We start from the raw sequence: 14,331 nt of genomic DNA, 5'->3' as shown, positions 1-14,331 counted from the left end.
ACCCGGAGGGCACGCACCCAGGCCCACACATGCACGAGGAGAACATGCAAACAACACACAGACGAGGCCAGATTTGAACCCAGGTCCTCAGAACTGCAAGGCAGATGTGCTAACCAGCCGTGCCGCTAATCGGAATCTTGAAACTGTGAAATAGTACATGCCATAAATGCCTACGCTTTGTGAAAAGTGGCAATAGTGTTGAAGAGGGTGCTTGAAGGAGAGCTGAGATGTTGTGTTCCCTTGACATTTGCAGAGCTTCCCACAGAAACATGCACCGATTTGGGGGAAATCTCGAAATAATGAAAGAACAGCGTAAGGTTGAGCATAAAAAAAGGACATCACATTGTCAGATTTTTTTTTTAATCCAAAAATGAGTGGTGTTAAAAAAAAAAACACTTTCCCTTTTGTCTGAAACACTAAGGATTAATGATCCATTTATTAATGTCAGACAGGCTAAGAATTTTGAAAAGATATGTGGTTCATAATTTCAGGTAAGCAATTATTATGGTATTTATGATATCTGATATTTTTGCCCGTGGTCAAAACTGACCCAACCATACTATGTATGCATGGCAAATGAACAGTATGTCAAGAGCTTATGAGCACATGAGATTTGTTTCCACTGCTCCTTTCCTTTAACTTCACATACTCAAGGCTCCAGGGCAACATGCTTTCTTAAAAAGGTTTATTTAAAAATACTCTGGCTACTCGAAACATTGGATAATCTATTTTAGCTGCTATACTTCTACGGGATTCCCAAAAAGTTAGCATTGTAGCTTGATATAAAAATAGAAATCTTTGAAATTCCTGTACAAGTCCAAATGAACACGGTAGAATTACATGGTAAAAAAAAATAAACTATCAACAATGTCTCAGTCTTAGCACAAACTTTCTTAAATTTGATTTTAAAAAACATCTGAAAAAGGACAACCCTGATGAGGACAAGTATAAGAGAAAATGGATGGATGTGGGAAAACTATCTTAAATAGTGGTGACTACACGTCACAACAAAGTAGAATAATAAATAAAAAGAAAGATTAAATAAATACAATATCACAATAAAAAAATTGAATTACAATTCACAGATCTTCCCCTCTGCTTTTTTTACACTGTGCACCTGTGTTGCTGCCTGGTTCTTGTTCCACTGGATTGTGGCATCACCACATTCTAAGTGGAGGAGTTCTGAGTAAAACAGAATGTTTGATTGTTATCTGATTATTTACCTTTGTCATTGTATAGTGTGTCACACTGAAACAAGCATACTTTTGTGTGGCTGATGTTTCATGTCACCCCCGCCCTTCCTGGAGCTGTCAATTGAGGACATGTAAATGACTTCTGCATCTCTGCTGCTCCTTTTACTTGCAGCTGAAGCACTGTGTGGACCCAAATCCTCATTTTTATGTCTTGAGTATAAAGGATGAGACTTTTTGCCATCATGTCACCACCTACCGGCTCGCGATCTCTTCATCGTCATCCTCATCTTGTTTCCTTTTCCTGACAGCATTGTTGCTTGCAGGCAAGGAATTGATCGTGATGGCCGACTGGTCTAACATCCTGGGCCCAGTAGTGTGATCCCCACATGTGAAGCTTGACATGCTCCAAATGGGCCTCACGGAGGTCTCCTTGTTCTGACATGTTTGACCAACCTCCATGCAATCGCGCCAGAGTTTGACGCTGTAAGAGAATCAGGGAGTCAGACAATGTCCTGCGTAAACACCACCAGAGAAATGGCGCATCCACACACTTACTAAGCACTGTTTGGGAATTTTCCTTCAAAGTGCCTCATGGTAACAAACGGATGCTCCAGAATTTGGTAGGGCCTTGACCTTTTGCTCGGGTCCATCTGGAGCATTGTAGCAATTAAGTTCACAAAGATCTCCAGGTCACACTGCATAGCACGCCAGTCCTCGTCACTACAGTTGATGGGTCGCACAAAATGAACCTAAGTCAAGACATAAGGAAACTTGTTATTCTCGTTTTGAAGCCAGATATATGCAAGTAGCATGAACAAACCTCGAGCAGATCTGAAAGCTTGTTTAAAGGTTGAGTGCCATCATAAGTCGTGACCATTTCGGCTCGGTTCTGAGGAGAGGAAATGCTAGTGTCAGCAGCAGGTTACTAATGCACCAAAGGTGAGTGCAAGAACATACAGGTACCTTCAACCTCCACTTCTTGGCTTTCTTGCGGAAGAAGCATGACGTGAAAATGCCGGCATCAAGGAGGCTCGCTGGCAGCTTTCCAAGTGTGGTGCTGATCTGAGACAGCTGTGGATGTAACATCGATGTTACAATTGATGAAGAAAAGCTCTTCGCAAGGTCGTGTCACACTGACCATGCTGTACTCATCAGAGCCATCAAACAGAGCTCGGCCGAGCAGAAGCTCCACGCCGACGCAGCCCAGAGACCACACATCGATGGCCTCTGTGCACTCATGTCCCAGTAGCACCTCGGGACATCTTGGAGGAGAGACATCAAACTTTACCACGTCGACAAGAACACAGTGACTTTTCCCACCACACTCGGTCCAAAACATCAAGTTGTGTTTTCCGTAAATGTCTCCACATCAATGAAGGGCATTCACGAGCAACATGTGGTCCTATAACCCCCAACCACAAGGCACCTTTAGGCAATCAAAAAAAGGCTGGAGTAATTTGACTGAAGAACTGAAAGTGAGCCACATTTCCACTAGTCAGTCCAGTTCAAAACAGTGCTGTTCAGATTTGTAAATACTGATCAGGCTTGTGTTTCCAGCATTGGAACATAGACTATACAACATAGCCAAGATGGTAAAAGATGCATTAACTATGTAAATACTTGGACTTGCCAATGAATTCAACAAAGACAAAAAATGCATGAAATGACATCAATTGGTTTCTTTGTGGCACTCTATGTCCTTTTTGTTTTCTTTATGCTCCAGTCTTTATTGTATTGCAATGCAGAACTGAAAATTCTCAGTCGACTAATTCAGAGAGCAGTATGTTTAACTCGAGCCTACAGAAGTGAACTGTACCACTACAACCTGTACCCCAATGAAGCAGGCTAGTACAGGTCTTGACCTTTTACTATAAAAATGGAGGAAAATGCACACCATATTGAAATTAATTCATAAAAAACAGACTATTGAAATTGTTCTTTTTTTCTCCTCTATTATATAAACAAAGGAAGACGGGTTTTGGAAACTTTTCACCCTGACTGCTATTTTCCAAAAGGTTTGTGATCTGTGTGGATGAAATGCCAAAAATCATGGCTATGTGTGGAGACACAGCCTTACTCTGGAGGCAGGCGCCCATGTATGCAAGTAGACTTACCGGTACCACATACTCTGCACGGTCATTCCCCGTGACAGCTCTGAGGCATGCAGGGCCATGCCAAAGTCGATGACCTTCACCTTCAACGGCAATTTCAGGTGGTCCACAACCATGATGTTGTCTGGCTTCAGATCGCAGTGAACAATCCCCACACTCTTCAGGAACTGCAGCGCAGTCGTCAACTAAAATAATATATAACATATTAGATCATACAGTATGTATAAGGTATGAAATATTAGATGCTTGTTTCCAAAGGTGATGCTCAGTTATGTGAATCTGCCACATAGGGGCTGGAAGGTGAGGTCATGATGGATCCCTTAACTGATCAATAGTCAATCACACAACTGACAGAGATAGACAACCATTCACACTTATATTCACATTTATGGGCAATATAATCTTCGGTGAAGCTGACAATGACTGTGTGAGGAAGCAAAGCAAATGTATTTATATAGCGCATTTCATACACAAGGTAACCCAATGTGCTTTACATGATTAAAAGAATTGTAAAACAAAGTAAAAAAACAGTTTATAAACATTTAAAACAAAGAGAAAAATAATACTAAAACATCATTGAGTGCAAAAAATATCATTTAAAAGTGGAAATACTCATGAGAAAAAAAGAAGAGTTTTTATCCAGGACTTAAAAACATTCACGTTTGGGGGCTGATGTCACTTCTGTTGGCTACTTATCCATTTGTGTGGAACATATTCACTTATTGCTGCTTCACCATGTTTGCTTTGGACTCTGTGCTCCACTATTTAACCTGAGTCTGTCGATCTCAGAGCCCTACTGGGTTTATATCCCATTAGCATTTCTTTCATGTATTCAGAACCTAAACCATTTAGTGATTTATAGACCAATAACAGAACTTTAAAATCTATTCTAAAGCTGACTGGGAGCCAGTGTAGAGACTTTAAAATTGGAGTAATATGTTCTGACCTCTTTGTTCTGGTCAGAACCCGAGCTGCAGCATTCTGAATGAGCTGCAGCTGTTTAATGCTCTTTTGGGGGAGTCCAGTCAGAAGACCATTGCAGTAGTCAAGTCTACTTGAGATAAAAGCATGGATGAGCTTCTCGTGGTCTACTTGACACATGCAAGCCTTCACGCTGGATACAGTATGTTCTTCAGATGGTTGAAGGCAGTTTTAGTAATTGATTTGATATGACTGTAGAATGTCAGTACACCAAGGTTTCTGACTGTGTCTTTGGTTTTTAAAGAGACTGACTCCAGGTATTTACTAACAGCAATCCTCTTTTCTTTATGGCCAAAAACAATTATCTAAGTTTTGTTCTGGTTTAATTGAAGAAGGTTTTGTCTCATCCAGGAAGCCAGAGTATTGTACCTGGAGAGGAAACACATGAGCACAGGAAGAATGTACTGTAAGCAAGACCTTCTTGCTACAACAGTGCTATTTCACCACTGTGATGCCCCAGGAAACAGAACTGTCCTGCTTTCTTTTTAAAGGGGTGGGGAATGGGTCAAGGAAAGACCTATCAAATTTGGTGCGGATCCGGATGAATAGAATATATGAGGTGGACAAGGGTTGTGCTCATCTGAGTATCACGGTACTTGTTTTGCGCGGCATCCACCATGGGGAAGGGCTCAGCGAGGACGGCGACCTGGCTAAAGCTTGCCATATTTGTCGCTGGTTGCCGAGCGACCGAACAGGAAGTAGCCCAGTGTACACGCTTGTTTGGACTTGAAGTAGTCTGCAGCTGGGCAATATGGATTTGTTACAACGAAAAGCCCTGGATTCACTTTTACTGAGGAGGAGACGAGGAGCGGCAGCAAGAAAAAGGGAAGGGGTTCATCCGATTATGAAGGCATGGCAGGATCTCTGGGTGCTCAAGCTTGTCCGAGGAGAACACTTCAAGGTGTACTTCAGGTTTCTACAAGTTTCTCCATGCTTTTTTTGAGGTAGCTGACAACACCTCGAAAATATGTTGCTCTTTTCACTCTGAAATCACTCGTATCAGCATCTCTCCTATTGGCTCCGCCGTCTTTCATCATGGTGGCGCTGCACCCGAACTGAAAATCCAATCAGGGTAACAACGCTGGCATAGCATTCCAACGGTGTACCGTGGCAGCATGTGTACACAATGAATGGGTTTGCTACAGTGGGTACGGAAAGTATTCAGACTCCCTTAAATTTTTCACTCTTTGTTATATTGCAGCCATTTGCTGAAATTTTTGCAGAATTAAAAAAAAAACCAACAACTTAAATATCACACAGCCATAAGTATTCAGACCCTTTGCTCAGTATTTAGTAGAAGAACCCCCTGATGCCACTACCTGTACAGAGTCATGGCAAGATACGAGAGACCGCCACCTTTATTTTGTTAAAACCTCCATTAGATCTCAGATTCTGTATCAGAACACTTCCAACATGGATATTAATTAGTTTTTATCTTTATTTCCATGTAATGATGATGATATTAGTGCTGTAACTGTCAAACCTGCTGCAGAACAGGTCGGATCTCCATCACTGACAGAGGAAGGCGCCACTCGAGCAGCTGATGGAGACTCATGTCGAGCTTCTCAAACTCCAGACAAAACTGCCCCTGGAAGGTGAACGAGTCATTCCAGCAGACAATATTGAAGCGGTCCGAGCCACGTTCTTTCAGCTCGATCAGAACGCGCTCCTGTAATGCACAGTATGCAAGTCACATGCAGTGTGTCTTTGTGAAGTGCAACTAAACTTGTGACGTAAGCACCTCATCCTTGGCGTCCTCCATCTTACTGCTGTCCTTGATCACCTTCAAAGCCACAGTCTCGCCCGATGACATCTTCCTACACTGGACCACTTCGCCGAACGACCCGGCCCCTAAAAGTTCCTCCATCATGTAGCTGCAGGTGGGAGAGGAGATCTGGCACTCCACAGTCACTGGAAAGTTGGAACGCTCCATCCTCTGGTTCCTCACACTGAGATGTCAGACCATGCCCAGTCCATGTCTTTACAGGCATGAGACCACAGGTACTTCATCTAATCTAGACCACAGCATCCACCAGTGACAGCAGATTAAGCAAAATGCTTCATCTTTGCTTGGAAGCATTCACACAGTTCTGCAGACTTTAAGGTCAAAGAAAGCTCAAATGAAACAACAGTCTTCATTTGCAAGCACTTACAGGAAAAGAAATAACTTACCTGTCAGTCACTTGGACATTTGATCAAATAAGATATTTTAGAAGTAAAATATACATATATATTTCAGCAATGTATCAATTAAAAATGAAAATACACAAGAAACTACAAAACGGTACAACAAATAGTCATATAAGGCAAAAGCCAGCAGCAAAGAACTATCTATGTGACATCACACTTATGTGACCTGTGCCTTTGTGACAATCACAAAGATTAAAGATATGTCAGTTAGCCAGCCTGACATTTGTATCCATGGTGACAAAATCTCAGTATTAATGATCAGAGAAATCTATATGTAGGTAGGCTTTCCTTTGTACTCCTCCTTTTTATAGGTTTTGCATAATCCATATTGTCCATAAGCGTAACATGGCCTTATATTTTCTTTTGAGCTGACAAAAATCGTCCTGCTTGAAAGTGCCACTTACTGTAGGTAAATACAGGCTTCCCTGTCTTCTAATCAATTAAAATGTTTCTAATGATGAATATTAGCCTGCTACTTCATAGGCGGTCCATATAGCTCATAGCACATGCTTTTAGTGTTAATGAACCACCATCATACAGTTCCACATCTTAGATAAGCATACATTTCTTGAAACTGATGCTTCCAAACTTGCTTAATACTCAAACATGTTTTGACAGGTTTTCCATTTGCTTGGTTGATTTGAGTCAAACATTTCCAACAGCAGGCCATGTGATGTTTAGAAAGACTAAAAAGGTGCAATGGAATACAAAGCCATCTCCAAATGGCCATCTGTTTGGCTCACTCACTTTCCAGTTCTGGCTTCCCGCTCGAGTTCCACCTTGCATGACAGGCTAACACGTGAGATGGCAATAAAAGAGCAAATACTGTATAGACAAATCTACATGTTCTCAGGGCCACAGACAGTGTATAACTGTACAAAAATACCATTACTGTACTGACAAGTGACGTGGCACATACCAAGTGCAAATGAAATACATTCACCTTAAGAGACACGGGAGGGTTCATTCCACTCCACATTGCAGCCACTATGATTTGATTTGCACCAGCCCTGAGGACACAGCAACTCTGACGACACAATAATTGTAAACAATGAACTAATGCCATGAAATAGTTGAAATAAGAGCTTGAAAAAGCGATTTCCTCTTCATGTCTTTTTTTTAATGTTCTTGTAAACACAAATCAAATAAGACACAGACACACACGACACACACAAGCTGGAAACGTATGACCTTCCCACATGTTGGAAAAAGCTGACCCCTGCACTTGAACATGCTGCTGGACTGTAAATATTCAAACAAGGGAAAGTTCCCACATCGCTCCTATCAAGTGGAAAAATCAACCTGTTTGTTTTGGGTTGCACGCAACCTTCTTCGCCCATTTTTCTTACCTTAAATCTCCTGCAGGTGCATTAGCTGATACAAAAAGTGCTTCCAAACATCAGTGACATGTTGATGCTGTCAAAAGGCTGATGGCAAGAAGGCAGCACAGCAAAAGTGATTTACAGTGTATGAACTTTGCTGTAAAAATCACCTTATCTGCTTATTTAAGCTCCTGAGGGTTTCCTTGTGATAAAGGTTGGGCTAATTAGGTCGTGGAAACGCTACACTTAGCTTTTCCTCATATCCACATGTTGGCCAGGAAGAGGCAGATATCCACAAACCTCTTAAACGCTCCAGCTGTTCTCCCACCATAAGCAGGCCAACACCCTCCTCCCCATTTCACACCCTTGTGAGCTCTCTCCAGGACAATGATATTCTTCACACCAGTTGGAATATAAGGGCTGCAGCTAATTCAAACAGAGTTATGAGACAATTGTAATGATGAGAAACCATCATCAAAAGTAAATGGAATAAAGATTCAAACTTTTACAAACTTTATTCCACCTAGATCAGTTTACAAGGTACTTCTGGCTCAAATTGATGCACCGCCCTGCAATAAATGCCCCAGCATGGTGCAACTATTTATTAATTTTTTTGGTGAGCTTTGACTTGTAAACTGTTACAATGTAAAATTTTCAGGGTTTTTGGCCTGTCAACTGTCAGGGGTGTCACTAGGTTTTATGGATAGGGGGGTCTTGGCCCCCAGTAGATGGACAGGATGTAAGCGAATGCAGCATGCCAGCACAAAATTTCATAAACAGCTAACAAAGACTGAGGAATTGCTTTTTAACGTTTTTGTACAGATTTTAAAACAGTACAATACTGGGTAAAAGTTCAAAGTCACCGTTAGATTTGTAGTGTTATTTCAGTCTGTTATTTTAATCATGTACACAAACACAGGAAGTATGTTTACAACGTTAACCACAAAAAAGAAAAACAAATGTACATTGTTACAGTCTATGCAAAACTCTCTGCAAAAAAAGGTCACTGTATTGTCACAAAGTCAGCCAATCCCATCATTTTCAATTAAAATTACAGAATAATTTCATTTCGAGGAGCTAACAATGTGATTAAATTCAAACTAACAGCTGCAATCACCAGATACTTGGTTGGTGGAATCATCAATGAATGCAGTCTGTTTTTAAGGGTGGCATATCGGTCTATCACTGTTCTGACTCAGATACTGTCTTTTTCGATTGACATTACTGCAAGACGAATTTTTCCCCTTCAAGATACATTGAAACATAATAACTGATTTACTCTTATTATTATTATTATTATTATTATTATTATTATTATATCCACGAATGACAACTACAACCCCAATTCCAATGAAGTTGGGACGTTGTGTTAAACATAAATAAAAACAGAATACATCCATCCATCCATTTTCTGAGCCGCTTATCCTCACAAGGGTCGCGGGAGTGCTGGAGCCTATCCCAGCTATCATCGGGCAGGAGGCGGGGTACACCCTGAACTGGTTGCCAGCCAATCGCAGGGCACATAGAAACAAACAACCATTCGCACTCACATTCACACCTACGGGCAATTTAGAGTCTTCAATTAACCTACCATGCATGTTTTGGGGATGTGGGAGGAAACCGGAGTGCCCGGAGAAAACCCACGCAGGCTCGGGGAGAACATGCCAACTCCACACAGGCGGGGCCGTGGATTGAACCCCGGACCTCAGAACTGTGAGGCAGACACTCTAAACAGTCAACCACCGTGCCGCCAACAGAATACAATGATTTTTAATTCATGTTCAACCTATATTTAATTGAATACAAAGAAGATATTTAATGTTCAAGCTGATAAACATTATTGTTTTGAGCAAATAATCATTAACTTGGAATTTTATGGCTGCAACACGTTCCAAAAAAGCTGGGACAGGTGGCAAAAAAAGACTGAGAAAGTTGACGAATGCTCATCAAACACCTGTTTGGAACATCCCACAGGTGAGCAGGCTAATTGGGAACAGGTGGGTGCCATGATTGGGTATAAAAGGAGCTTCCCTGAATTGCTCAGTCATTCACAAGCAAAGATGGGGCAAGGTTCACCTCTTTGTGAACAAGTGCGTGAGAAAATAGTCGAACAGTTTAAGGACAATGTTCCTCAATGTACAATTGCAAGGAATTTAGGGATTTCATCATCTACGGTCCATAATATCATCAAAAGGTTCAGAGAATATGGAGAAATCACTGCATGTAAACGGCAAGGCTCCCAGTGAACAGCAGAAAGTCCCATGCTAGTACTAAGTCGCTTGTCAATTACAGTGGATGTCGTGATTGTCGGCATGTCATTGTTTAAAATTTCTGAAGAATTCTGTGAACGCACTTATTGTCCTCCAAGCGTCGCCTGGATTGAAGCCAGGCGGAAAATCACAAGCCTTGTATGGACTTGTTATGTCTTTCCCTGATCCCCTCGGTGAAAGACACTGTTGATGGGCCTTGTGATGACTTCTATCGAACTATGCTGTATGTCACACACAGTCCTTAACAAAGTTATTAGACCACCTGTCCCCATTTGTGTCTTTGACCATCCAGCATTATGGAGTGCAACGTTTTAACATTTTCAACATGAATGAGGAATTTCAAACTGAATTCACCATTTTATATGCAAATTTCTTACTGAGCTTCTCTTACAAGTCAGAAATTAATCCAGCATTACATTTAACAAGGCAATCGATTTTTTTGTTTGTTTGTTAGAGCGTCTGCCTCACAGTTCTGAGGACCGGGGTTAAATCCACGGCCCCGCCTGTGTGGAGTTTGCATGTTCTCCCCGTGCCTGCATGGGTTTTCTCCGAGCACGCCGGTTTCCTCCCACATCCCAAAAGCATGCATGGTAGGTTAATTGAAGTCTCTAAATTGCCCCTAGGTGTGAATGTGAGTGCGAATGGTTGTTTGTTTATGTGTGCCCTGCGATTGGCTGGCGACCAGTTCAGGGTGTATCCCGCCTCCTGCCCGATGATAGCTGGGATAGGCTCCAGCACTCCTGCGACCCTAGTGAGGATAAGCGGCTCAGAAAATGGATGGGTGGATGTTTGTTTGGAATGCTTCTAACTGATTTAATCTTAATCAAGAAATAAGAATGTGCTTTTATATTTTTTCGTGATTTTTGTAAATCAGTTCATTTTAAAATTCAAGGATAACAATAACTTAACATGAAAAATATCATTTCTGCTGAGTTTCTATACACAATATACATGTAATGGCCATGACAGAAAAAAACCCAAATATTTTGGTATTTACCAATGTTGATAATTTAGAGCGAAGGTGGCCTCAACCTTATATTAAGTGGTGGTCAAATAAATTTGTTATGCACGGTAGCAACTTTATCCATTTTATTCTACTGAACCAGGAGCAATTGTGTGTGATGCATTCTACAGCACACATTTCTTCTTTGGTCTGGACCAGACAACCAAATTATGCGTATAAACAGCTGCAAGTCAATATTATTTACAATTAACAAAAAGTAGAAGAAATCCATATTTGAACTGAATGGGTTCTTCCTTTACCCATGTCATGGCCATCCACAGTTATTGGAGAGGTCTGTATTTGTGTGAACAAAATGTTATTCTCGAACAAAATAAAATCAAAAACCTAAAAAAAAAATAAAAAATATATAAATCTACAAACATGCACACATGATGCGTGCAAGCTGGACAATCAAATCAATTGCAACAAATCTGTTCGTTAGTAAATGTTTAGAGACCCCATGGGTCTCATAAATTAAGTCCAGCGCATACAACCAGCTGTGGGACACAGCTCAAGCAGTATCACCCTCTCTCTTCTCCACAGGCAGCGCGGCCACATCATTCCATCCCAACAATACGGTCTGGCCCTAGTCCATCATCCTGACAATGGCAGCTAGCTTGCAGGCAGACTCAAAGGGCTCATGCCGATCTTCCAGTATGTTTTCCAGTGGCCCCTTGTGCGCATCATTTGATAGTTTTCTGCAGCTTAAGTGCATCTAAATCCCTTGAGTCAACATTTTATCATCAGAGCTACGTTCCGCCTCCAGCTAAACTTCCAATCTTAAGTGTGCTCTTATGCAGGGTCATTGTGCATGTTTAGGAAGTCCCAGCCTCCCACACAACCATCTGCTGTGAATGCTGGATTGAATCGCATTGCAAGTTGGTCCACAAAATTCCCAGGGCTGTAGGTTTCATGCTAATACTAACACAAATGCTTTAAAATAAGTGTTTTCTGTTCAGGAAGTGGCTTTACGTACGTATGTTAGTGAATCATAATTCATTCTAAATGACGAGCTCTTGCCAGCGAGCTGCAATCTGCATTAACCGCTCCCCTATTTGTGCGTCAAACGTGCGTACGCACAATTTAAGCGCAAATCTGTGTACGCACAGTTTGTGAATGAGGCCCCATCAGCTTGCTGTATATGAGGAAAGCAGGGGGTTTCCTTCTCAGGATTTTTCGCATCTTAAAAGATTATTTATCTGTGACAGACCTGACACATAAAGATAACAAATCTGGCCTTTAACAGTTTTGGTCGTATTGTGTGTGGTGTGCTCCATAATCTCAACACAGAACACCACACACACAAAGATTCTGTTCTGCCACTCATCTCGAAATCTCACATGATCACACGTGATCTCACAAAACTGTGGAAGAAGAAACACTTCTGGCTTTGCGCCGTTGTGTGTGTGTTGTGTGTGTTGCCCAAGGTTGTGTCCTCTCTCCGCTGCTCTTCTCTCTCTACACGAACGACTGCACCTCAACGCACCCGGCTGTCAAACTCCTGAAGGTTGCAGATGACACCACTGTCATCGGCCTCATTAAGGATGGTGACGAGTCTGCATATCGACAGGAAGCGGAGCGGCTAGAGCTGTGGTGCGGCCGACACAACCAGGAGCTGAACACGCTCAAGACTGTAGAGATGATCGTGGACTTCAGGAGGCATCCTTCGCCACAGCTGCCCCTCACGCTGTCCAGCTGCCTTGTGTTAACCGTCGAGACCTTCAAGTTCCTGGGAATTACAATCTCTCAGGACCTGAAGTGGGCGATCAACATCAACTCCGTCCTCAAAAAGGCCCAGCAGAGGATGTACTTCCTGCGGCTTCTGAGAAAGCACGGCCTGCCACAGGAGCTGCTGAGGCGGTTCTACACAGCGGTCATCGAATCAGTCCTGTGTTCTTCCATCACAGTCTGGTTAGGTGCTGCTCCAAAAAAGGACAAACTCAGACTGCAACGGACACTCACAACTGCTGAAAGGATTGTTTGTACCCCCCTACTGACCCTTGAGGACTTGCACGCTGCCAGAACTAAGACAAGACCGTGCAAAATTCTCTCAGACCCTCCACATCCCGGTCACCGGCTCTTCCAGCTCCTTCCCTCAGGTAGGGGCTACCAATCAATGCAAACTAGAACTAGCAGACATTCCAACAGCTTCTTCCCTCTTGCAATCAACTTCTTAAACACCTGACCTACAATTCCATTGCAACATGCTGGCAATTTTTTTTCTTTTTTCTTGAGTGTGTTACCACATTTCTGTCGGGCCAATTATATATTACTCGTGCACTCACTGTAGTAGTCTCACCGCACTGCACTATTTGCATATCTGTTGTTGACCAATACTCGCCACTCATGCCAGAGTAGCATCTGCTCCATTTGCACACTGACTGAGGAGTATCTGCAACATTTGCACAATCAACATTGTCCCAGACTATCGTACTACTCGCTTGAAGTCTCGGCACCCTTTGCACAATGGTCATTAGTCATTCAAACTGCTCTAAGTGCTAGAGGATTCTGCATCTTTTTGCACAATTGTAAAAAAAATGTATTTAAAAAAATTAAATAAAAATAATTACCAGATAACTAGCAACCCTTTATTGCTCAGTGACTGTTTTTCTCAATGTCTTTATGTCTCAAAAGTGTTCTCTGTCAATTGACTGTCTGTTGTCGTACGAGAGCGGCTCCAATTACCGGAGACAAATTCCTTGTGTGTTTTTTGGACATACTTGGCAAATAAAGATTATTCTGATTCTGATTGTTTCTCGAACGTTCCCAAAGGTTGCCGGAGCCGAGAGCCTTGTAGAATGGCGTTGTCCTCAAAAAACGACTTGCTTTGGAAAATACTTCTTGCCGTCTGAGGAGCCATTATAAAAAATCGCGGAAGACATGATTATTTTTTATCTACAGTCTTTTCCTTTTGTTGAGTCAGGGTGCTTCTTGATTGGCTATATTCAGTTCCACGTCGCAATCAGCGGCAGTTTCTGCAATGGGCGATATGGACGCCCCATCCCCCAACAATCGGCCAGAGTTGCGCAATTGACGGTCAGCACACATGGCGCATACACTTCGAACTGCTGTTTTGAAAAAGAAAATATATATATATATATATATATATATATATATATATATATATATATATATATATATATATATATATCTGCCAGCACAGGAACAGCTGCATCAACATGAACATTGTTTTCTCTGGAGGCAAATCTCAGACAGATATTAGTCTTCAATAGTCTTATTAAAGAGAATTGTTTGCTGTCG

General features: G+C 41.9%; 2 protein-coding genes across 2 annotated transcripts; one reads left to right on the top strand and one right to left on the bottom strand.

Moving 5' to 3' along the window:
* Window positions 1-286: 286 nt before the first annotated feature.
* LOC133480039 (homeodomain-interacting protein kinase 2-like) lies at window positions 287-6,275 on the bottom strand. Its single transcript, XM_061777680.1, has 10 exons — window positions 6,027-6,275; window positions 5,769-5,873; window positions 3,308-3,489; window positions 2,332-2,455; window positions 2,157-2,264; window positions 2,014-2,082; window positions 1,749-1,942; window positions 1,450-1,674; window positions 1,264-1,373; window positions 287-1,182 (listed from the first exon to the last, which is right to left on the bottom strand). Exons 1-10 carry the CDS (start codon window positions 6,216-6,218, stop codon window positions 1,073-1,075), a joined length of 1,419 nt encoding a protein of 472 aa, XP_061633664.1. The 5' UTR covers window positions 6,219-6,275; the 3' UTR covers window positions 287-1,072.
* LOC133480063 (uncharacterized) lies at window positions 4,669-13,628 on the top strand. Its single transcript, XM_061777718.1, has 2 exons — window positions 4,669-6,286; window positions 12,447-13,628. Exons 1-2 carry the CDS (start codon window positions 6,250-6,252, stop codon window positions 13,253-13,255), a joined length of 846 nt encoding a protein of 281 aa, XP_061633702.1. The 5' UTR covers window positions 4,669-6,249; the 3' UTR covers window positions 13,256-13,628.
* Window positions 13,629-14,331: the final 703 nt, after the last annotated feature.

This window comes from Phyllopteryx taeniolatus, chromosome 1 (assembly GCF_024500385.1).
Source record: "Phyllopteryx taeniolatus isolate TA_2022b chromosome 1, UOR_Ptae_1.2, whole genome shotgun sequence".
NCBI classification, from domain to species: Eukaryota; Metazoa; Chordata; class Actinopteri; order Syngnathiformes; family Syngnathidae; genus Phyllopteryx; species Phyllopteryx taeniolatus.
Note: the sequence above shows the minus strand (reverse complement) of the source record. Positions and strands in the feature narration are given on the sequence as shown.

Coding starts and splice junctions, on each gene's coding strand:
- LOC133480039 (XM_061777680.1), bottom strand. CDS start 6,218: ATGGAGCGTTCCAACTTTCCAGTGACTGTGGAGTGCCAGATCTCCTCT. Junction 5,874..6,026: donor TGGAGGACGCCAAGGATGAG/GTGCTTACGTCA, acceptor TTCACCTTCCAG/GGGCAGTTTTGTCTGGAGTT. Junction 3,490..5,768: donor TCCGACCTGTTCTGCAGCAG/GTTTGACAGTTA, acceptor ATATTATTTTAG/TTGACGACTGCGCTGCAGTT.
- LOC133480063 (XM_061777718.1), top strand. CDS start 6,250: ATGCCCAGTCCATGTCTTTACAGGCATGAGACCACAG. Junction 6,287..12,446: donor TTACAGGCATGAGACCACAG/GTACTTCATCTA, acceptor CTGTGGAAGAAG/AAACACTTCTGGCTTTGCGC.